The sequence below is a fragment of the Calypte anna genome, chromosome 1, assembly GCF_003957555.1.
Source record: "Calypte anna isolate BGI_N300 chromosome 1, bCalAnn1_v1.p, whole genome shotgun sequence".
Lineage (NCBI taxonomy): Eukaryota > Metazoa > Chordata > Aves > Apodiformes > Trochilidae > Calypte > Calypte anna.
Window position 1 is genome coordinate 50,421,385 of NC_044244.1, and position 24,571 is coordinate 50,445,955.

At 48.8% G+C, this 24,571-nt stretch overlaps 2 protein-coding genes across 2 annotated transcripts in view; both read right to left on the reverse strand.

The window, feature by feature from the left end:
* Positions 1–132: 132 nt before the first annotated feature.
* Positions 133–7,998, reverse strand: CCDC134 (coiled-coil domain containing 134). The gene is made up of 7 exons (XM_030469147.1): positions 7,907–7,998; positions 4,006–4,123; positions 3,071–3,192; positions 2,738–2,822; positions 2,282–2,463; positions 1,963–2,034; positions 133–1,585 (listed from the first exon to the last, which is right to left on the reverse strand). Exons 2-7 carry the CDS (start codon positions 4,106–4,108, stop codon positions 1,460–1,462), a joined length of 690 nt encoding a protein of 229 aa, XP_030325007.1. The 5' UTR covers positions 4,109–4,123; positions 7,907–7,998; the 3' UTR covers positions 133–1,459.
* A 533-nt stretch (positions 7,999–8,531) lies between these two features.
* MEI1 (meiotic double-stranded break formation protein 1) overlaps positions 8,532–24,571 on the reverse strand; it is a 43,441-nt gene continuing 27,401 nt past the window's right edge. Inside the window, exons 21-31 of the mRNA XM_030446346.1 lie at positions 21,552–21,717; positions 19,496–19,600; positions 17,749–17,859; positions 16,998–17,179; positions 14,533–14,614; positions 13,914–14,116; positions 13,082–13,163; positions 11,305–11,411; positions 10,325–10,456; positions 9,889–9,989; positions 8,532–8,577 (exon numbers count right to left, since the gene is read on the reverse strand). Coding sequence (XP_030302206.1) covers positions 8,532–8,577; positions 9,889–9,989; positions 10,325–10,456; positions 11,305–11,411; positions 13,082–13,163; positions 13,914–14,116; positions 14,533–14,614; positions 16,998–17,179; positions 17,749–17,859; positions 19,496–19,600; positions 21,552–21,717 — 1,317 coding nt within the window. The remainder of the gene's footprint in view (positions 8,578–9,888; positions 9,990–10,324; positions 10,457–11,304; positions 11,412–13,081; positions 13,164–13,913; positions 14,117–14,532; positions 14,615–16,997; positions 17,180–17,748; positions 17,860–19,495; positions 19,601–21,551; positions 21,718–24,571) is intronic.

Consider the following 24,571-nt stretch of genomic DNA (forward strand, 5'->3'; position numbering starts at 1 on the left):
TTGTGTGTGCCCCTCCTTCCACCCCACCACCACCGTCCCTCCCGTTGACATCTCCATCACTCCACAGCTCCCCATGGTCCCTCGCCTCCCGAGGGGCCAGACCCGAAGCCCGCTCCCACCGGGAACAGGAGCAAAGATCTAGCTTCTTTTACTTAAAAATGAAAAAACCCCAACAGTTTTAATCAAATTAAACAAATCACGCGCTCATTACCACCCCCCACCTCCAGCGCCGGACGGACGTGGCTCCGCATTAAAAAATCAGGACGTTTCCCCTTTCCCAAAGGCTGCGGTGCCCCCGGCTCGGCACAGAGCACCTGCTTCTCGGGGGCGATCCCTCTGCAAAAGCCTCTTCGGGTGTGAGTTCATTAGCAACTATGTGAATTGGTAGGGGGGGTTGTGCCGGGACCCGGGGCCAGCCCCTTGCCTCTGCCCTCCATGCAGCCCACACACCCCCCGGAGGGTGGAAGCCCTGCTGTCCCCACCTGCCCACAGCCAGCTGGCCCCTTCAGAAGGGGGATTGGGTGACTTAATTAGAGAGGAGCAGCCCCACACTGGAGGGATGAGGGGAGCAGGACAGTGAGGGCAGTGTGTGGGGTGTAGGACGGGTGTAGGACAGGTTCACAGTGGTTCAGGGCTGGTTCCTCCGCACCTAGGGCAGGGCTTGAATGATGGGCACACATGGGCTGCGAAGAGGGCCAAGAGTAAAAATTCCTCCTTCCCAAAAATTCACTGCATGTTTTTCTCCCGTCGATGGAGAGGAAGAGGAAGATTGGGATGCCATCAGGCCAGGAAACGGCACAATCTGCCTTTTCAACAACAGCTGACTGATGAAACACATGTTGCTTGGTAAAACATCTGGTGGAAAGAGGGGAGAGCTGATCTGGCAGATGTAGCGCCTGGGCAGAGGCCAGGTATAAACCAGGTGGGAGGGTGCTGATGACATCATCGGCTAAAAAATAAAAAGCAACAAAAAGCCCCAAACAACAAAAAAACAAACCACCAAAACTGAGGGAAGCAGCATTGCTCAGAGGCTGTTTGCCGTGATGCGCTCCCCAGCCCACCCACAGCAGAGGAGGCACGTTCAGCGCAGGGCACCCTGTGCTGCAGAAGGGAGGGATCCCCGGGCTCCCGGTGGGGCTTATCCACAGCGTGTCCCTCCTCACCCACCACGGGGGGCAACGCCCCAAGCAGTCCAGGGGATGGGTCCACTGCCTTCCCATCTGTGCTTCAGCTCTGGGGAAGGGGCCCCCCATTCCAGTGCCCCCCAGCCCTGCTGGGGCAACCCAGTGACACCGTGGCCTGGCCCCCCGCTGAAGGAAAGGGAAAGGCAACAAAACAAAAACCTGCAGCACAAACAGCAAGGGGACCACCGCGCACCGGCCCGAGGCTGCCAAGAGGGAGTGAGAGGCTTCATGTCCCAGCGGCATCGCCCCCACCGCGGGGAGCAAGACCCCGTGTGCTACAGCTCTGACTGCGAGCGGGAGATGCGTGGGCCCTTGCGGATCTCCTTCCGCTTCTCCTCCTTCTTCCTCCGCTTCTCCTCCTCCCGCAGCGCCTTCTGGAAGGTGTCAGCACTGGGGAAAAACTGCAGGGTGGCAGTGGGGGAGTCAGCACAGGGAAGCTTTCACTGGCTTCCAGAAGTAACCCCCCTTCCAAAACCCACATTGTGCCAGCCCCAGGGTGCCAGGGGGACTTGAGGTCAGACACCGCATGAGGTGAATGGGGTCCCGGTGCTCCCATGGGACAGGTGGCCACATGAGGTGGGAGATAGCACCAGGCACCCATAGCCCACCATAGCCCAGCAGGAAAATTCAATGTATATATTTTGGCCAAGCTTCCTCTGTTCTGGGAGTTTTGGGTAGTCCCCACCAAGATACCTGTTCCCTTCCCCAGCTGGCTGCCTGGAGCCACAATGAGGATGGGAAAAGCCCACAGGGTGAGCTGGTGATGTTGCCATCTTACCTCTGAGTGGTCTGTTTTAAAGGGGTTGCGGTAATCAGGTGATTTTTCACTGATTCCCAGCTCCTGAGCCATCTGCAGAGCAATGTCGAGAGCATGTCGGGCAGCGGTGCCTCCCACCCCACATCCCTCTGTGAGCAGGGTCCCCTCTTCCCCATCACCCCCCAATGTGCTCTTTCCCCACCCCTCAGCCCAATGATATCCCTTAGACATGGAGTAAGCTCCCCCTGCCCTCTGCCTGCCCTCCTTCTACCCCCAAAACCTGACCCCTCAGACCCAGCATCAGAGAAGGGAAGCAGCAGTGCGGGAGTGGGAGTCGTACCAGCCCCAGAACCTGGGAGTGAGGTCCTTGCTCGAACACGCCTGTCAGGTTGCAGAAGCCGATGCCCCAGCGGATCAGGCTGTTCCAGTTGGAGTTGCGGTCAAAGTAGTGGTGCACAATCTTGGGGAAGCGCAGGACGACGTCCCCAAAGAAAGCGGTGTTCTCCACCACGTGTGAGTATGCTGCAGGGACAGCCACACACCCTGTCAGCACCCCACTATGTGTGTCCTGTCCCACCACAGCCCACGGCCCTGACAAGAGGTGGGGAGGCGGAGGGCTCCCCAGTAGAAACTGGTTAGAGAGGCATCAATAGACCTTGAAAAGGAGGGACCAGCCAGCGTCTGGACTGGGTACAGGTGGGTTTCATACCTATCCCAGTGCCAGTCCCAGAAGGAACATCAGCAATGCACCAAACCAATGGAAAAGGGAAGGGGATAAAGACCATAACAGACCTACCATCCTTTATCTTCTCATCCTGAGGGAAAGGGCCATCAGGAGGCACGTCAGCAGCAATGAGCACAGCCCGGGAGTCCTCCAGCACCTGCTGAGCCTTCAGTTACTGTCCCATCCTGACAACCCTTCCTTGTGCCTTCAGGGCACCCCAGAGATGCTGCCCCAGCCACCCTGTTTGGAACCCCAGTGTCCTCCCTTCAGCTCCTAAACCCTGCCCACTTGCCCAGCTCTTCTCTTTGACCCCATGGAGACCCCTGGTCCTCCCTGCTTCCCTTGCCCACCCTCCCTGGCCCCATGGCACACCAAGCCCAAAGGGCAGCCTGTGCTGTGGCTCACTTTGAAGAGTCCCTTGAGCATGATGTCAATGATTTTGTACTGCTGGTTGATATCATTGAGCTCGATCAGGTTCTTCAGTGCATTCATCTGGTCCTTGCGCTTCACCTCAAACAGCTTCTTATCTGCATCACTGTCAAGGGTACCACTGGCACACTCCCACCATGCTCTCCCCCTCTGCTGGGCATCCTCCAAGATCCCCCCCTCAAGTTCTCCACAGGTTGCCAGAGGGCTGTGGGAGAGCACCTGAGCCAGGACAAAACATAGGTTTCCAGTAAGCCTCTTTGCCTGGACACTTCACCAAGATGCTTAAAAACACTGAGTGCTTGTGGGGAGCTTTCTGTTCTGGCTGACAGGCTGGAGGAGGAACACGAACTCACACCTTCCCCATATGTGTCTCCATGAGCACACGTGATAGATATCTATTCATACTTTGCCTTTTCGTCAGGGGGTGCTTCTGTGTGCTAGGAAGGACTTAGCCCACTTCTTCATGGGCAATAGATGCCCATGGCACAGAGGAGACCAAATGCCACGAGCCCAGGGACCCTCTTCCATCATCCCAGTTGGCGACCCCAAACCATTGAGACCTGCAGGCTTGATCTAGCCAAACACCTCCCAAAAGCAGAATGGGAAATATGCTTGGTGTCCAACATGCTGGAACAGAAAAGAAAAGCACTGTGCTCAGGAAAACACCAAGCACCACCAAAAAACCCACCTCTGCTCCTGCACCAAGCTAGAGCAACCCCAGGAGCTCAGCTAAAGCCCAGCAACAGAAAAGGAAAGAGGAAACTGCCCGGCAGTTCTTGGTCATCTCTCTACCACCCTCCTGTGCCCTTTTCCATGGTCTCTGACCCTTTCCCTGCAGGGCAGCTCCCTCCATCCCCAGCAGACACAAGTTTGCACGCAGGGCATGAGGGTCGGGCTGCAGAGAAGGATACAGATTTCTAATCCAGAGTCCACCCTCTGCTTTTCCAGGTCTGCAAAGCTGCTCTGGGATAGCAGCAGTGGCAGCAGGAAGGGGCAGATGAAGAGAAAATCCATGTTGGCCACCGCACCCTGGAACAAGATGGACAAACAAAACCAGGAGGAGACTCACCAAAGGAAGTCACGCAAGCCTCTCAGGATGGATAGTACCAAGGTCCTTGTCTGCCTCTCCCTTTTCCCTGCGAGGGGTTTGAGGGAGATGGTGGCCAGGGCAGGGTGATGGGGAAGTGCCACAGCCAACCCATTCTCCAACCATGGGGGAAGCTCTGGGCTCCCTCTCATCTCTGCCTGCCCCTGCTGCTGACTGGGCACTGGCTGGGCCCTCAGGGATCTGACTTAACACTGACCCAGCAGAAAATTAAGTCCAACCTCTTCTCCCAAAAAAAAGAGCTTGTTTGTGGGTTAGAACAGTGCAGCAAATGGAAACAGCAGGGTCAAAGGAAGGAGGGGAATCGACCAGGGGTTGAAGTCCTCCTTCTTCAAGCACTAGGTTTGACCACCTCAGCTGTGACACTTCACTTCCTGGGGTGCTGGTACCTGGGACCCTCACCCTTGCTTCCAGCTGGGCACCAGCTGCCAAAAAGCAGCTGTTTGGTGACCTGGCAATAACTCTCCCCAAACATATCCCTCCCCAGGCAGAGCCCCAGCCTCTGCAGGGATGCGGCCAGGCAGAGCTGCTCCTGGCCACGAGGGTCCCTCGGACAGAGACAACATGCAGAAGACGACCAGAAGAGAAGGTCCTTTGGAACAAGGACCCTGGTACAGTGTGAACCTGGAGAAGGGGAGCAGTACCTCAGCCTCCAGGCTGCAGGGCTCGAGGTGACCTGTCCACAGGGACAAGGTTTTCACTGAGCTGAGCAGTGGCAGCCAGCAGTTACAGAAGCAGCAGCAGCTCCTTCAGAGGCACTTCCTGAGCAACCTCCTGCTCCCAAGGGAAAAGCAGGTTTGTTAAGGTGACCAGAGCTGCCTTCACGCTGCCACCCCACTCCCCTCCCAAGCCCGAGCTTGCCAGCCCAGCCAAACCTCTATCTGTGATGCCCTAACACTGCAACAGAAACAAATCCTTTCTTTACAACAAATCTCTAGGTTGTGGGGTTTTTTTCCTTATTGTTTGTCCAGGGCAGTACTCCTGGAAGGGAACAGATCAGAGTAACCACAACCAGCATCACAGAGGAAGACATGACTGCCTCTGGTGTGAGTTCAGCATTTCAGATGAAATGCAGAGCCAGGACAGCAGCACAAACCTCCCATGCCAGGCCCCAGGGTCTGTCTCCTCTACCTGCTGTGGTGTAAGCCTTAAGGCATATTCCAGACACACTGAAGGACACAAAGTATGCCAACAAGCCGAGGCTGTAAGGAGAAATTCTACAGTCCAGGCAAACAGATGCTCTGCTGGAACCACCAGCCTGGTCAGCTTCCAAGAGACTGCTTCACCCTGCCAAAAACCATGACCCAGGGGCTCTGCAGAGCCCCCCACAGCTGCTCACAGCCTCCCAAGCTCTCGAGGAGGAGGAGGTGCAGCAACTCAAAAGCACAAACTGCGACTGCCCTGGGAGCTGGGCTCCTGTTTGCCCCTTGGATCGGACACAGAGCTGTGAGAACCAGCCTGGCTATTTGCCATGCTCAAGAAGAACTGGAGAAAGAAAGACCTTGGAGGCAGCTGGTGGCCTACAGGCCAGGCTGAAAAGAACACAGCAGAAATGCTGCCCACAACAGCTCTGCCATGCTGCCCACAGCAGTCCCAGAACACCTGGTCAGGGCAGGTCCTGCATTCTCCCCTTCTGACACAGGAGCCGGGTGGTGAGAGGATGTTGGGTGGGTACTCCAAAGAGGAAGACACTGAGCTGCAAAAAAACAGTAGAGGCAGCAGCAGAGGAAAGCATGGCTCTTGGCTGACATGGTTGCCGGCCAGCTGGCTGCTGCAGTAGAAAGCCCACCAGCCTCTCTGGCTACCCCTAGGACTCAGAATAGAGAAGAGCTTTTCCAGAGACATGACAGCAGACACTGTGGTATAGATGATTAGTGTGTTCAATGATGATGTTTCTAATGACTTTACAAATCCTCCTGCAGCAGCCCCTACAGAATGTGCCATGGGACAAGGCCAGAAGAGTAGGACTGAAGAACCACACCATACCAGATGCTCATCATGTTTGCATCTGCCTCCTTCCCTGCTGGCACTCATTCTCATATCAAACCTACAGACAATTGTCTATCAGGGCTGAAACACACCAAGGAAAATGAAGCAGGAACCAGTTGCTGCCCTCACCCATAGGGAAAGTGAGGCTGTTGGTGCCACCTGGAACCAGCTTGAGCTTACTTCCCTTTGCTGCCCTGCCCATTTCACCCTGAGGATATTCGTTCCTCTCCAGGCCAGGCTGCATAAGCACAGGTATGCCAAAGCTTCTTGCAGATGTTCCTCCATGATTTCCCCATCAACTCTCTCTCATGTCTTCACACCCACTGAGGGATGAAATGAGAGACAAACACTGCAGAGCTCTTCCTCCCTAAACAGTTACCTGCCAACATCGACTTTCCCTTGTGCTCCCAGAGCAGCTCGGGGAGCCAGAGCCTGGCCTGATGCTACAGACGGAAAGGAGTTTCCACCAATATTCCCTCACAGCCCTGTCCAGCTGGTTGCTTCAGCTGAAAGCCCACCAGTCTGTCTCAATGTCTCCCATTCTCTTAATTTAGATGTGTTTTTCCAAAGACAAGACAACAGATGCTGTGTTATAGACAGTTAGTACTTTCCATTAAAATGGTTTCAATGATTTTATAAATTCTCCTGCAGAAGCCCCATCTGAACTGAGCATCCCTAGGATTTATTTGCTTAGTGAGTTCAGAAGGCAGAGCCATGTTCCCACACTTCGGTCTCTGGAAGGGACTTTGGCCAGACTCCCCCTTTCCTCTGCAGGACAATGAAACACAGGGGGAACAGCATCATTGGTCAGTTTACCCCAGGATTACACCATGCCAAAACAAGGAACAAAAACTCCCCACCCCACAAATCCATCCCAGAGAAGCTCCTTCCTGAACCAGATGAGGATTAAATCTCTTGTCACAGCTGAACCAAAAGCTTCAGAAGTGAAACACAGGCTGCTCAGACTTCTTCTGCTAGGGCATTTCTCTACAGGGCTCGCAGGATCAGGTGCCTCAGTGAAACAATATCGGCCGTTCACATCTGCTTACCTCAAAAGTCACTCAATCACCAAAACCAGGTCTCACATACCGTAGGAACAGCCGCCAGCCGCGGGTTAGGTAGCCCCAGCCAAACCCAGCGAGCTGCTGTGATTTCCACCAGGGACGGATCCGTCCCATCTCACCTCCCATCCCGCTGGAGGGGGAGCCCGAGGGGCTGCGGGCATCGGGAGACGGGGATTTTTCTTTCAAGCACCGCTGAAACTAATGGCAATCGCTCGGGGACGGAGGGGTGGAAATCGCCTGAGCCGACACTCCCCCAGCCGCGCTGTGGGAAACCCACCCGGAGCTGTGTGAATCGGAGGAAGCAAACCCCCTGTGCGGGGCTGGGGGGGGAGGGCTGCAAACCCCCGGTACTTGCCGGCTCCGCACGCCCGTTCCCACACGGGGCCCAGGATGGGACCGAGGGGCTTGGAAGAGGGAGAGCAGGCGCCGACGGCAGAGCCCTTCGGCTAAGGGCAAATGTCCAGCGAGGCACCTCGGGGGCCACGCTGCCCGCTTCGCTCACCGACCACCCGGGATGCGGGGCTTCCCTCCCTCTTTCCCTCCGGACCGCTCCCCCCGCCCGCCCGTGTCTCCGAAGCGGTCCCCGGGCAGCCCCCGCCGAAATTCCCCCCGAGGAGCGGAGGGCGCCGGGCTCCCCCCGGACCTCTCCCTCACCTGCGGGCCGGCTGCCGGTACCGGGTTCGGCGTTCACCCCTGCCTCGCTGCCATGCCGCTGCCGCCGCCGCTTTCCCGCCCCGCCCCGCCGTGTCACTTCCTGAGCTCCCGCTCCGCCCCGCCACCGCCGCTGGGACTCCCGTGGGTTGCGGGGGGTCCCGGAACCGTGGCTGGGCCCCGCGCACCCCTGGGGATGCTCTCGGTTTTGGGAGGGCTTCCTCTCCCTCCAGCTTTGCGAGGGAAGGAACTTTCTTAATTAAAGGGTTTGGAGGCAACAGGTAACCGAGGGGCTGGAGCTGCTGCCTCGGGGATCATCCCTGAAGCGGATCGCTTTCTTCCATGGCACCTGCCACCCGTGCACGATTAGGTTTTCATCAGGCAGTTCTAGATTTGGATAGCTGAAGAGCATCAACCAAGCTTCACCCCACACACAGTAGGAAAGGAGCCATTTCAGTAACCGGGCTTTATAAGTGATTTTCAACAAACCTGTTTCTGAAAACTGAGCTACAAAATTACTTCCTTCGTCCATCTTCTCTCTACTCTTCACTGGCAATAAAAGGCAGTATGGGCTCTCCTGTTCCATTCTTGCCTTGTTCCTCTGCTGTATGCACCATATCTTCTCATTTCAGTCTCCAATGTGTGAGAGGGACACTGCTACACTTCCCAGACATCTGTCATTGATGGCATGAGTGGAAATGAAACGGAAGGCATGGCTGGAACTCCAGCCTGCTATGTGAGTTCCCACAGTTGACACATTGCTGACAGGAGGTTTCAATTTCTAAGCCAACCCTCCCCCAAGCCATGGAAACCTCTTCAACGTGTGTAAGAAACACCAGTGTGGATGAACCTGAAAAAAGTACTTTTCTTGGCAAAACTCATGTCAAAGCTTGCTTCTGACCAGAGGCTTTTGTCTTCCATGGTCATGACCATCCTATTCAGGTAGCCACCACTGCTGCTCTTTGACCATATCCAAAACCCTTCTTAACAATCAGAATTTGAAGGTTTCTTCATTTGTGAAAAACCTAGAAATAAGAGGCCACCTTAGCAATGTAACAAGACCTCCTGTTGACCTTTCCTTACTCCCATACAAAAAAACAAAAGCAGTGGAGAGGAACTTCCTGGGGCTAGATGGTCCCCAGCTGGACAACTTGTACATCTCACCACAAAGCAGTAGTGGGGTAAGCACCAGGAGAGAGCTACTCCTCAGAGACAACATAACCCAATTCATACCATGCACATGGATGATGACAGTGTCCCAACACTGGAGGAAGTCCCCAGCCCAACAAGAAATCACTGCCCAGGCCACTTCCACCACTGCTACCTGTCTGAGTCAATGTGGTGTGGTGAAAACAGGAAGGCAAAAGCAGACAGTTTGAGAAATAAACAAATATTGCATTGGGCTCCCTCTCTCTCCACAAGTAATCTGGATCGGGGCCCTGCCTCTCACCCATAGAGACAAGCAGGATATATTTATCAGCAGAGGCCCAAGGAGAACACAATTCAGTAACTCCATTCAGCAGATTCCAAATGCCTGATGTACTTTGAAAGGGCTGAAGTCATCTTTGGGTTTCCAAAACTTCATAGGCATACTGGCACTAGTTAGCACACAGACTGAGGGTAAATGATCGTTCACCCTCTAGGGAAATCAATACTGGGATCATTACTGCTTTGAAGTCACGTGCTCCCCGGCCTGCTCCCTGGCCTGCTCCCCTTTCATCCCACCACCCTTGCCATAGGAAATGAATGCAATCCCAGCAGAGATACTCATCTTTCATCCCAAATGGCTCCTCATTTCACAAATGTCTTCTCAGATCTGGGGATGATGAAGTTTTCATCCCAAAGTTAGCCAAGTGTAGCAATCAGTTTTTTTCCACTGCCCTTTGCCTTCAGCTGGATCAAGGGGAGGATTAAGTATCCCTCCTACCTGTTACACCTATGATCCTCACATTACCTAACAAAGGCATCTGCCCAGCGAAGGATACACAAAGTCCTGATGTTTCACACAAGTGCTCCTCTGTCCCAGGAGGCACTGCAGCAAGGTCTGGATAGTCCCTGGCTCCACCTGGCAATGACTGCTCTGCACCTGAACAATCAGAAGAAAGAATGACTTCCAAGCCAATAGGACTTGTTTTTTCATACCTTCCTCCCTCATAATCTCCACACAGAGCAATTCAAACTGTGATCTGGGGTGAATCAAGGAGCCCCCCAGTGTGATGACAGTTCAGGCAGCTGCTGGCATCACTGTCTTTCTGATTTCACTGCACATCCCTCATGACAGCACACCAAGCTAGCAGCTGCAGCATCATTCTTCATCTTACTATAACCTCCTCAAAGGAAGTTTATTGCTCTTCATGGAAAGCCAAAGCAACCCCTCAGGGATTTCCTTCTCCTTTTCCAAGGTGATGACCACTATCTTACCTGACAAAGGAAAAGATGAAGAGCTCGAGACGTGGCCTCAGGCAGCTCTGCTATGTTGGCTTCTGCTGCTTCCTGGAGAATCTGTCTGATTTCTTTTTGAGAAATAATATTGCTGCACTGGTATCTAAGAAACTTGCATAAAGAAGGGGAAAAAAGAGGTATAATAGAGAAAGACCCACAGAGTCCAACAGTGACTCCTCTGGAAAGCCCTCTTCCACGCAATGAGATTCTGAAGCACCTTAATCACAGGCCTGATTTTTTATATCACTTTTTGTATCACTTCTAATAGAACCGGTCCATCAGTGTGATGGTGGTGCTCTGATTTATAATCAGACTTCTTTTTGTTTAGGTCAGGAAGGGAATTAAAGAAATCAGGCAACCTTTAAAAAGTGAAGTAAGATTAACAAAGCTTCACAGACCCATCATGTATTTGAAGGGGACAGGCTCACATTAATAACCCCTTCATCTAACCCATAGCCATCAGGGCTTTATCTTCAGTATTTCTGCTGAATAAGACCACATTCCCCCCCTTTTTTTGCAGGCCCCAGGTACAGCAGGGTAGTAGGTTGTGGCAAGTCCCTGATCTGAAAAGTCAGGTGTGTATGGTCAAAAATGGGGAGATATGATGCCAAGAAGAGCTCTGGTCTCCCGAGAGCTGCAGCATGCTCCCTGACTGGCAACAACAGTTGTATGTTCTCTGTAGTTTTCCCCTCTCATCCCCAGGGGTCCTAGGTGATATAAATAAATGCTTCAAACGCCAGAAGAACAGGACGTGCTCACTAGCAGCAGTCTGTTTCTGCAGGGTGTGGAAGGGAAGTTCACTTGAAAGTAACATTATTATAGGGCATTATAGTGGCAGATGAAGCCAGAGAAGTTTCTGAGACTCTGTGTGTGTAGGGGGCAAGTTCCAATGACCAACCCACATGCACTGTACTGACATCACAAAAAAATGGAGAACACTCTGCCCTTCCCCTGCTCACCAAGGTCATCAACCTGAGAACTTCTGGTTGCAGATAGGACTTCTGGCCCCCACTGAGCAATGTAAAGAGCAGGAATCGGTGCCAGGGTTGTGAAGCAACATGTAGAGCTGGGAGAGAAGGAGAAGCCAACCAAAGAGAGCTTTAGTATCAGCCAAGAGACAGACCAGGCCTGGATATGGACAGTCGTCAATACTGACCCCCAGTTTTCTCTTCTAAACCCCACACTGTGAAACACTGTGGGGATATTTTGCTCAGTTCTTACTTGCTTTTTTATCTGTCACTCTTTGGGCAAGAGTTTAGTCATAAGAATAAAAGCTTACTAGCTTTTTAAAGCAGAAAATACATTTTGTCCATCTTTGTGCTGGTACAGGAAAAGAAACCTTCTCCTGGGGTGCATGTCACAAAATAGTAAGGGGATATCTTTAGCTCAGGGTTTTAAAAATAATGCCCCCTGGTTTCAATATGAGGACAAGTTTCCTGACCATGGGTTTTATTTAGCTGCAGAATACTCTTTGGGGAATTAAGAAAGACCTATAACATCAGCTGCACAAACCAAGCCTGGATCTGCATCAGAGAGTGTACTACAAGGACCAGCCAGGCTGATGGCAGTGATGCAAACAGCCAGTAGAGAAAATGTTCTTAATAAGGAATGAATATGATAACAGAGGTCAGGGTCGAGGTCACCATTTGTGATAGCATGAAGTCTCTCACTGAAGGCTAAAGTGTTAGGACCTTGTATTTATTGCAGGTTAGGATGTATTTCTTCCATGGGCTGGACAATTACACCAGGTCAGCTGATATAACTTGTTACACCTTGGGAACTCAGGTCCTGCTTCCACTAGCAGTCAGATAATTTTTTTTTTTTTTTTTTTTTTTTTTTTTTTTTTTTTTTTACTTTTTTTTTTACTTTTTTTTTTACTTTTTTCTTTTTTACCCCAGCCTTTTAATAGTTTCCGTTTAGCTTCTGGCTGTCATTCATCTGCAGTATTACATTTTCCATCAACCACTTCCTCTCTCCCACCAATGTCCCTTTTGTCTGGTGTTCATTCACTCTATCCCTGTCTGTCTCAGTGCTTAAATGACTGAATTGAACAGGTCACAGTACAAAGAACTTGCTGTCTGTTTCAACATCAGAGCCAGCACTTGGACTTTGTGGCAGGAGGCAGACAATAACAAGAAGGGTCTATTCTTTCCCCTGACTCTACAACGCTGTCATATTATGTTATATTGCTTACACAATATACATTAGGTCTGACATGGACTCTGGAAACCAAGGGCTGCATTTGCCTCTGTAAATCTAGAATTTCCAGCTTCCATTCCTTAAGGCTGCATAGTACCCTGCTCTCCCTTCCCCTCCCTCAGGGCCAAACAGTAACCAACACTGTGTGGAAGACACATCATACTCAGATCCTCCCTTCCCTGTACTTATGGCCCAAAGGTTTGCTACACTTGGTCTGGAAGTGAAAGACTATTCCTAGACTTCCTCCATTCCTAAACCTTCCACTCTTACCACATGGGTGAGTGAGGAATGACTTTTTTCTCTCTGGAAAGCATAAGGGTGTCCAGAGCTAAAGTGAAGGCTCATGCCTACACGGGAGCTAGGAACAGTGATTTCATTCCACAAAGCATATTGTTAACTTTAGGCATACAAATAATTTTTCTTATTGGGCATAAACTCATTAAGCATCTGCTCCAGAGTGCTGCTGAATCTAGATCAAAGAGTTCAAAATCAGTGCAGGAGAGAAACCCAGGAAAAGAGTGAGCAGGAAGACTTTACCAACATCCTGGTTCTTCATATACAGGTATTCCACTAAGGTTTCCAGGCATGCAACTACAGCTTGAGAGAGCAGAAAGTCTTTCTGGAATACCAAGAGGGAGAAAAAAAAAAAAAAAAAAGAAGAAGAAAAACCAAACCAGTCAACAGCTACTGCAAGTGAGAAATTCATAAAGTGGCAGGATCTGAAGAGCATGCAGTACAGGAAAATAACACCCTCCATCTCCTTCACAGGATGCAACGTGCTGCAAATTACCTGTCACATCAAGGAGCCAGAAAAAGGCACAACTACTTATTCTGAGACTAAAAAAAAATAAATAAATTAAGTAACAGCCTTCAAAGAATAAAGATGGGATCCCAACATCACTCAAGAATTAAATATAAACTGATGTATTATCCCCTGGAGCCCAACACCACTAAAGCAAGTTAAATTTACACTGATGTACTACTTCCAAAAGCACTTTGCCAGGGATGTGGGGGAGGGAATGGGATCTATTCCACTTCTCCTACTTCTGTCCCTATGGGTGTGGCATCCCTGCAGAGCAGGAGATGGAAAAACAGAGATTGTCATTAGTACACAGAATTTTAGCTATCCCGTTCAGCAGCAGAGAGTACCACATAGCTTGATTTACCTTCTTTCACTGTGCCATGCCACAGCAAGAATGTTTTTTCCTTTTCCTCATCACATGCCTAGAAGGGGTGGAAAATGCAGGCAGAAGAAAAAAACAAAACGGCCACCCCTGAGGGTCTGAAAGAGGGTGGGATCTCCTCAGGTTGGTGTACCTGTGTGAAGCCCAAAACACCGGTGTTGTTTCAAAAGTCATAATTTATATACCTGCAAATGGACATGCACCAAAAGGTTCTGCAGGCTGACAACAAGTGGGAAGACCTGATGCGTGGCAAGGGGGTGCAAAGCAGCATCCTGCAGTGATGATGGCTGTAGCTGTGTAGCACCTTGGGCTGTGTTTTGGCCAATGACCACCAGCAGAGAAGAGAAGTTCTGTCGTAGGATAGCTTTCAGGAACTGCATGATGCTCACTAAACAGGGAGATGCTTATTAGCGTCTGTGAGTGTTTTTCTCTCCCCTGCCCTGTGGGCTGGATCTTGTGCAATAGAATGAAAGAAAAAATTTAGGCTTAAGGGCCCACTGCAGTTGCCCAGCAGCTGCTGGGCAACATGAATTGCCTCCCTGTGAGACACTACCCCAGTTCATGCTCAGGTCCAATTGTTACTTCCGAAGGAAGATTTATCCAAACACAGCAGAACCCCAGACAGTTCCGTTTTGCCTTTTCTCACCACCAATTAAATAATCCCAAAGCCAAATGGACCAAAGCTTCCAGGTTCTCACCAGCACCTGCACCACAACATTCCATAGCCACCAGTTTACCCTTGTTCCCTGGAGCATGGTACTAGCAGCTTCCTCCAGTCAAATCCCTGCAACAGATGCAAAATACCTAGCAGCAGGATTGGCTTCTTCTTCCTGAAGATGACTGCATTCAGGACTTCTTCTAGGTCTAGAGAGAGAGTCTGGTGAACCTAGAGGGGAATGAATTACAAGAGAAGAAATGGTGCTGATTTGGACCAGGTAAAAAGCTCCCTTACAGAATTTCAGTCCTTAAACATGACCCCATGATGAAAAGCAACAGAACAGCAATGGGTTTTCATTAATCTAATCCACAAGGAAAAGTCCCACCATTGGGCCTTCAAGCTTCACTCAGCACCAGCTGCCAGCCCCATGAAGCTTCCAAACCACAGAGCAACCCCTTTGTCTGTCTCTCTGTTACTGCTCCCTGCAGACCCTTTGGCACATGGCACATGGAGCAGGAACAGCCATCACCAAACACGTCTGCACTTTAGCCCCACAGCCAGTCAGCAAGACTGAGGAGCTAGGAAGCCAAAAGCCAGCAGTGATGACAAGAATTGAGCCCTGTCTGCAGGAGCTGGGAAGACTGCAGAGAGCCCAGGGCTAGGAACTACAGAGGGGGTGAAGGAGGCAGGGAAGTTCAGGGACTTGAGGACTGGGGAAACAGGAAAGGTAGGCTTGAGAGGGCAGTCTGCAAAGCACTGCTTCCCTCATAGAGCAACCATTCAGCAGCAGTGGCATAAAGCCTCACAGAGCACCAAAAGGGTTCAAGCTCTTCAGTAAGGCAGAGAGTTGGCAAGGAAGGGAAGGCACAGGGACCACAGGGTTGATTCCTTCAATCTGTCTGCTGAAAAGAGAAATGTTCAATAGGAGAGATATGAGTACCTTCCTCATCAGGGTGGCAGTGGTTACTTGTCTAAGAACTGACAAGCCAAAGCCTTTAATAGCCTACTGTCCATGCCCCATGTTTATCCACAAGCTTCTGCTAAAGTCAGTAGCAGTAACACAGTTAATGCACAAGCTTGCTATGGCCAGACAAATCCTCACTATTAGCACAGGCCTGATATGAATGTGAACATTTCTCAGAGCCATTGTTGCACTCCAAAAAATCTGCAGGCTCAGTAGACAGCCTGGCATCAACTCACATCTGCAGCCAGAAAGGCCAGAGGCTCTCTTACAAGGGCCTCCAGGATGCTTTGTGTGGCTTCAGCTATACGGAGCAGCAGAAAGCAGCAGAAGTGAGTGAGTCTTCCTCTTACTCCCTCTCCTTGCCCCATCAGCAGATTAGGAACACTGAATCTTAGAAATGCTGAAGATCAAAAATGCTGAAGCATCCCTGAACCATTCCATTTGCCATCTGCATCTGTAGTTTCCCCCTTTCTGATGCAAGAAGGATTCCGAATTGCATGTCATAGCACTTCAAGCCAGTAAGGTATTGATGAAGCCAGACAGCAAGCTTATAAGGCACTAAATGATTGCACATCAAAGATCAATATGAGCTGAGAGGCACCTCCAGAAGGTGAAGCTCAAGACGAGCCACTGGAATTTAATTCCTTTTGGGACTGACTTGGAAGCTGAGAAGGTAAATTGTGCTCAGCAGTTGACAGAGCAGGGACAGGCAGGTCTTGCTACACACACACTACTGACAGTCCACACAAGTCCCAGTGCTGTAAGACCTAATCAGAGGCAGCACATCCATGAAGCAATGGGTGTAGACTTGATCAGGCTTGGCCTTTTGGTAAACATCTTCCTCCAGCATTAGAAAACCAACCCTTGCCTCTCTGTGCAGATGCACGTATGTCTTTAACGTGATTTTATCACCTGTGAATAGAGGCTCTGACTCCCAAAGCACATACTCTGAGGGGCATAACTGCAAGAGCAGAGCTCTTCTTCTGATATTAAACTCCTTTAAACAACTCCGTATCATGGGAGGGAGAGAGGCCTGGGTAGATACTTCAAAAGGAAATGTTGTGCCCTTGTGCTGGAATTAGAAAGTGCTTCCCTCAAAACTGTAATGCCAACATCAGCTGACAACTTCAGCTTAGCTCTCTTGTCAGACTGCAAAACATCAAATGCAGTGACAGCTGTCCACATTCATATGAGCTTGCCAATACTGAACACTTACTTGCCAATAATAGGTTTGGATTGTGGCTGTTCCACTACTGATGATTTTAATATCAAAAAAGAAGTTTACAACATAGGAGGAGCTGATTTTTTTTCATCTGCAGCTTTCCCTTGAGAAAGGCCTTAATGTATTTTGCTCTGTTCCAAAGAGGAAAGTGATTTGGATCAGAAGGGCTGGGTATGCACTTCTTCCCTTGCCCAGGATTTCAGCTCCTCTCTAAACTCTCCAATGATTTGGGTCTCAGCCTTCAGCACCATGCTAGCTTCCAGTCCATCTGGCAGAAAACAATTTGTGGACAATAACCAAGAGCCACCAAGGCAAAGAGATTTCAGGCCAAAGCAAACCACTTTCCTCCATTATGAAGATATTTTAAAAATTTTGTTTCTTAAGGCCTAGCCATTTCTTGGATCGAACATTACAGTGGTTCTAACCTCAGTATTGTAGCGATGCTGATAAATTAAGAGGGATGCAACCAACAGCCATCCAGAGCACAGCAAAGCATCTTCAGGTGATAGAGAAGCAGGTTCAGAGGGAGGGGACCTCAACCAGGTGCACTCCAAAACCTTCTGCAGGAGCTCCAGCAAGGACACGTTGGAGAGCAGGACAGCCACTGCTGTGTGGGAGAAACATAATCAGAGAGGCTGACAGGAGGGCACAGGTTAAACCAGCTTGACAAGCAGAAGAGAAGTGCAGAGCACACTCCTGCTGTGGTGAGGCAGCCCCAGCTGCTACAGCTCATCAAAATAAGGCTGTCCAGCTATGCTGCTATTCATCTCCCACAGCACAAGTGACCACTCAGCAAGCCAATAAAATGACCAGCCTTCAGCTAACACTGATGAAAGGTTGGCTAGAGCTGTTCTCTATTACTGTTTAATTTTTTGAACCATGGCAATACCAGGACATTTCAAGCAAAGCATCAAAAGCCCCAGTGCTGTTTTTTATGAACAAGAAAAATACAGCAGTTGTCTCTCAGTAGCCAATTCCCAAATCATCAGAATGAAGCAAACCCAAACTAAACTAAAAAACCTCATCCCAAATACAAAATGGTCTTTGTTAATGTACTGCTGTGTCTGGAAGAGGAAAAATCCACCTTACCTGCTGAGATAGTTAGAATACAGTGTCTGATGGCCAAGCTACAACACCACTGAGATTAATTTATCTATCAGTACAGTCTTGCCTCACCTCTCTGTTGACTACAGGGTGTTGTCTGATGAAGGCTCCAGTACAGAAAATTCAAGGATGGCTGCAGGAGGTCAGTGTCCCTTGGCCTGCATTTCCCACAGAGATTACTGACTGAAAACAAAAGAACGTGCATAACACAGCCACCAGCATAACAGAGCACTTCAGCACAAGAAAGAAGTAATTCAGTGGGGAGAGAATTCCCCACTGAACCTGAAATGAAAATAAACCTGAAATGAAAATAAACACAGCATGGTACAGACAAAGTGATGGGCATCTGCCCTAGAGTCTTTGCTTTAGATAGGACAGTGAAGTGGAGGATGATAACAGATAGGGAGGAATAGAAAAGGGTGTATCTAAGGGCAAATATCACTTTGGGGAGCAATGAATCCAAGAGCTAACTGTAAGTTAGCCATTTCCACAGAGTGCAAACACAGAGTTTGCTCCTAATCCTAGGTGAACCATAAAAAGCCATGTGTCTGTATCATGTGGTGACCAGACTGGGGAATGGCATGGAGAGCTGTGCTCACCAGCTCTGTTCACACTAGGAAAAAAATGTACCATGTTTGCTGTAAGCACCAAACACTCAGGAACAATGTCTAGCAAGAGTTTGGGAGGGAAATCCAAGACTGCAAAGCTCAGCAAAACTGTCAAAGGAATCTTTTGAAGAGCTTAAAGTCTGAGTAAGCAATTCTCAAGAAACACAGATCAACACACCTCCCTGTACCCCTTCCATCTACAAGCTGATTTCCTGTAGGGCTTATCAGAGGAGAGCACCCTGCACATCCACCCCTGAAAAATGTAGCCTGGGGAGCCAAGCAGGGGACAAGGGGAGTGACTGGGGCAGGTAGAGAGTTGTGCTGAAAAACACAGAGCAGAAAGCAGGAGCAGAAGGAGCTTGTGACTCCTGGGGGCAGCTGAGCTGTGCTCTGAAATCACAGCAGCTAAATAGGGCTGGTATGAAGAGGACATGCTTCTTCCACACCCCCCAGTTCACTTGGCTAATAAATGTCTGAGAAACACTGCTTTTCTATAAGGGCAACACAGACAGCCCCGAGACATGGAACACTTCAAATTGAAGGGGATAGTCCATCAAAGTCTGCTGGAGAGATCAATTTGTCAGAGCAGGGAAGAGATGAGAGGATCAGCTGAATTTCCTTCTGGTATCTATTTTTTCACAGACTGCAGGAACCAGCAGTAATCGCCAAGTAAGAAGGGACAAGTCACTGAACAAGGACCACCAGACAAGAGAGAAAGACATGATATGGTAAGTAAACAAACACAGCCTATTCCTCTGTCTCTGGGGTGATGTGGGCAAGTTCTGAAGCTGGCTGGGACCCATATACTCTCCAGGGCCTCTCCCGTGGCCTGAATACCAAAGGAATGTGTTAGCAAGTCTGGACAGGGAATGTCTCAGGAAGCACATCAGAAGTACTGTCTGATGTCAAGCCCAAAGCACTCACAGACCCTGAAATCATATCATGGCCACGAGAATGCCTTGGCCACCTTGGGAGGTTTCAGACAACAAACGTATTGTAAAAGCAAGAGGCAGAGAACCTGAGGTTTGTTGACTGAACTGGTAACCAGGGCTTTTATATAGATGTGGCTATGAAACTATCTCAAAGCAAGCATAGCTGAAGTGCCAGGTAGACCTTCTCAAAGGACAAAGAGACTTCTCTTAATCATCTTGTGGAACAATTAATAAACACAAATCAAAGCCCCTTGTGACAAGATGGACCCACAGACTCACCCTGGTGAAGCAACTTGAAGTCAGTGCTGTCCAGCTCCCTCACACCCTCGCTCCGCAGCTGCACCAGGAAAAGGAGGCTCAGCAAAACAGGCAGGTTCCTGTTAGCTAAGAAAGGTGCAGACAGCTTAGCTTCTCCGTGAACTCTAAAGTGTTCTACCTTAAACTGTGACAAGAATTAATTTTCCAGCTCAGGAATGAGGGCAGGAGAAAGCATTCCCCCTTTACACACACAAACACACACAGACATTCTCCCAACTTGATTCTCATCTCTACAATCCCCTCTGGATCAGGCCACTAAGTTGGATCCTGCCGGCACACTTCTAGGAACAACAAGAGAAGATATTCAGTTCAAGGGAAAAGGAAGCTTGGGTCTTTTACATCCTCAGTGAACCATATAAGGGGCACGGTGACTACATACTCAAATATACACCTCTAACAAGCCAGAAGTCACCAGCCCTATGCATATTGCCCTCTTCCCATCTTGATCATCACTGGTAGCCCAGTTTTTGACAGCAACCCATCACCACACAGCACTCAGCTGCACAGACATTTGATCTCCAGCATCTTATGAATCTGGAAAATGCTGTCCATCCTACCCCACAGGATGGAGCAGGGATAAGAGCCTCACAAGGCAGGTCTGTCCACAAGGAAAATGGAGGTGCTCAGACCACCAACTCCCCAAGCCAACCCCCTCCCTCGTATGTTCACTATTCTGCAGCATTTTAAACAGGTAAAGATTTTGCATTGTACATAGCTATACCTACAGCAAGCAACTACCAGCTTCAGAAAATATCTTCACAAAGTTTCAGGAGTTTTCAGTTTTGAGGAGAAAACATTTATGGGTGTCTTTATTGTAAACATATTCTTGATGGAGTCCCAATGTTGGGCCTTCTTGTTGTCTAAGAGCAGGCTGCTGTTTGAACAGGAATGCAGATCCCCTGGACTTATCTGCCCCAGACCTCTCCTCAGTCTGTGTGCTGGGAGACAAGGAAACTGTCTCTGGAGTTCATTTTAGTGTTTGATTTTATGTCTTTTTCTGCCAGTAACTCAGCTAAAAACTTCAAGATGCAGTGTGAAGAGGAGCTCGGGCTATTAGACACAGCAGCAGGGCTTTAGTATTGCAACAGCCCCTCTAGCCCAGTGTCCTGTCTCCATTACCAGCAGTTTGAGTAAAAATTCTGACTCCTACAAAAGGGAAATGGACAATCTACCTCCCTACAGCTCCTGGCACCCCTACATCAACAACAGAGTGACACCACAGCTCCAAATGTGCACAATTCCAAACAAGATCATATTTGGCAGATGCCAACATTGCCTTCTTTATCCCTAACCTTGTTACAGCTGTCAGTGGTCTCCTTGGGAAGAGGCAAAAGCTGTGCTGGGCCTCTATCCCAGGGGAACCAAGGACATCCTAGCATTGCTCTCATTTTCAGTTCAAGCTCACAGATTGTTTTGCAAAGCACTGTTCATGATGGGATCAACAGTCCCAACTCCACAGCCAGAGCTAGTAAGGAAAACAGAAGGATACCCTCCAGTCACAACCCTGCTAAATCTTTGAGACAGTTAATAGAATTATGAGATCTGGTAATACCACAGTTCCCGTTTGGAAATCAATATCATGAATTATTCAAACAACCTCTGCTCCCAGTCCCTGTGCTGTGGGAACAGAGTGTACTCAGGCACACCATGCTGTTTTGCACAGAGAAAAAGCAAAAAAGAGGATGTTTTTCAATTGCTGGTCGAGCTCCTGTTCAGTCTGGGAGATTTACCAGCACAGCTCGCCACTTGAAGGCTTACAGCAGAATAAGAAAACTTTGCCTTGGTTTAACAATCACAGTTTGAAGCCAGAACAACCTAAATCAGAAAAAGACACTCCGAAACAAGAACCTCTGGAGAAGAAAACTAAATCAGGACAGTCCTGTCTGTAAATTTTCTCACGCAGATAAGTAATGAAGATACAGCAGTAGTTCAAAACCACTTTATCCCAGACTGCATCCCCTCAGCCATCTACCCTGCTTGTTGATCTTACAGCAAGCCCAAGTCACAGAAGTGTCACCTTGTAGGGAGGCTGAGCTGCTCTCTACCAGCAGCTGCTGCAGAATCTGTAGAAACCGACTGCGGAGCAGGTCACAGACAGGGACATCATAATTTCTTTCCAGAAAGGTCCTTAGAGTCATCAACACCTTCCAAGCCACCTCCACAGAGCTTGAGCAGACCAGGTCCTGGGAGGGAAGAAGCCCACACATTACCTTTCTGCCCTGATTAGGCAGAAGTCATGGCCATTTAATACCATTATGTTGGCCTCGTGCCTCAGGAAACAGCCTAATAAATCACTGTTCAGCTTAAGAATGTCCAGATTATTTTAAATAGAGAATTGAATAAAGCAGATGGACTCTCGTCTGATAGGCACCTCTGAAAAATATCCCATTAGAAGCACACATTTGGCTGTGTAACTCGTGTTCTAGCACACAAGTATAGAGGTAACATACATTTAAGACCAAGGTTTTAGACAGGTGAGATCCTAAGGCCAGGACCCTGTTTCCAAGAGCACAGAGCTCCCAGCCCTTTGGCTCTCTTTGTTGCTTTGAAAAATCAGGTTGTGTATCAAAGATGCTTACCTAAAATCAAGCTTATGATTCAGTCCACAGTTACTCATTTTCAAAAGGCTGGCAGCAGTAGCAACATAACAGTTAAGCTGCATGAAACACACATAAACCAGACAAGCAATCACGCCATCACAGAAAATGGAAGACTTTTGTAACATAGCATTCAGCCCACGAGCCTGCTTCTTGACTACAGAGCTCTGCCTGGAGTCTCAGAGCTGAATCCCACAGCCAGTAGCCTTAATTTGAGCATATTTTTGTTGTTATGGTGCTTAACACTAAAATCATCTGCACAGCACGTACAGATGCAGTTTCATAAAGATCAGGCAGAAAGTGCTGGGTAGTGCTGGCATAATATGATCAACTCAACATGTATTATGTCAGCACTAACTTTCCTCTTCTCCCCCAGTAGTCTTGGCTACTGCATTGCAAATGGTACAGCTGAAAGAGGTAAACAGAAAACTGGTCTCAGCAAGCAAGCCTACAGCCTGACAGTACAGCCTACTGCCTATTACAGCTGCCTTCTCTTACCAGACAGTAGTCATGCATCCAGACTTGGATGATGGAGGGAAAATGGCTGTGGAACACAAGAAAAACAGCTAAGAGAAGACAAGAGTGCCAGTGCCAGGAAAACATTTCTAGTTCTGAGCCTGATTCCTGCTCATACCTGAGACCTTCAGGAATAAGGGGCAGGGAGCTGTCTGCACAAGTGGCTCTGCTGACACCGATCTGCTCCATATGACATTCAGGAATGTAACCTAATGTCCATCAGCCTCCCTCCATTCTCTGAGGGAGCAGCTCAGATTTGGAGCATGGAGAAATTAAGTGGGACAGTGTGTGATCATGACCACATTCACCCCAGATGAGCACACAGAGCACAAAATTGCACTTATTACAGGCTGCAGCCTTCCTGGTCCTGGTAAACGCATCACTGTGTTAAGATCAAGGTCTCAGAAGAAGCCACTAACCATCTGTTCTACCTAATCCAGAAAATTACTAAAAGCTGATAAGCAAATTAATAATCCTTGGAAGGATATCCATTTTTGTTTCAATGTACCATGCAGCAGCCTTTCCATTTTACTGGTGCATTCTCAGGCTGAGGTCATTCACCTCATAAGTTTTGTTTACATCTGACAGTATATTTAACCCAGGACACCGCACTATTTTATTAGCCCATCTAAATTCAGATTGATTATGCTCTTCCCCAACTGAAAGGTGAATTGTCAAAGCCTGTGATTTATTACAACTCACTTTAAAGACTGGGACAAGAGAGCTAAATTAATTTCCGAGAGAGCACATGGCAAGACAGCAAAGCAAAAGCAGCCACATTGTGCCATTTAGGGAAGGAGCCACTGATTCCCTTTTGCTTATTGATAGACCTGTGATGTATACATCTGCTTTAGTTTATGCAATGATAGTTTCCAGAACGACTGCCAAAGGTAACAGCATAGGGAAGTCTCATGGGACACTTCTCCTTCATTTGTACTGATATGTCAACTCATTGATCACTTTCACTAATGCTCTGCAATGGCACAAAATCCCTTGATGTTGCCTCCTACTCTGCAATTTCATCCTGACTCTGAAAGAACTACCCTACATGACAGTCCTCCCATTAGTCATTTCAGTAACCTGAGATATTAGAATTTACTTTGTAGCCTCTTAGATCAGAATAAATTCCAGTCTCTAATGCCTGCTGGGTGCCCACTGAGAATCAAACCTTGCTTCTTCACTGTCTGCTGACACGGGTTTCAATGACACATCATTTTAATTTCTCTAGCAGGCGGGAGAAGAAACGTGACAGCTCTTACCTTTTGCCCTTGAAGGCAAATCTCATATTCTTGTCTGGAAATGTTAGCAAGTATTTACTGCGAGACTGGCTGAACAGTCACAGGGAAAGTGGCCACTGATGGGGATGGGTAACAGGGCAGGTGGGAGAAATGGAAGTGAGAGAAAACCTATGAGCAGCCATTAGGACCTGGACTCTGTCATGATCACATAGATTAAGAGCTCATTATGCCAGCTGAAAGCAAACATCCTAGTCCTGTTACTTCACGACCCCTTTCTCTCCTGCACTGATTACTTTCCTGTCACAAAATTTTTATTTTCTCCTTTAAGAGCAATAAAATATTGCAGTACTGAAAACTCAAGAGTACTGCAAAAATCTCTGATAAGACTCTCCAGTTAAAACCAAACAAAAGTAAATCCCCAAGTAAACAGGAAGCCATGCTCCTAAGACCTTGTTCTTTGCATGCTGCTTTTTCACAGTTCTTTGTTCCTCATACCCTCCTCGTCTATCAGTAGTTAAACCATTGCTCTCAGATGAGGGAACAGCTTCTTGAAAGGCTGCCACAGAAAAATCTGGAGTACCCAGCTGTATATCTAGATAAAGAAAGGAATGGGGTTTTCATGTATTCATCAGCAGCACCCTTCAGATCCCTTTCTAGCCAGCTCTCAAAAGATCCCTTTCCATTGC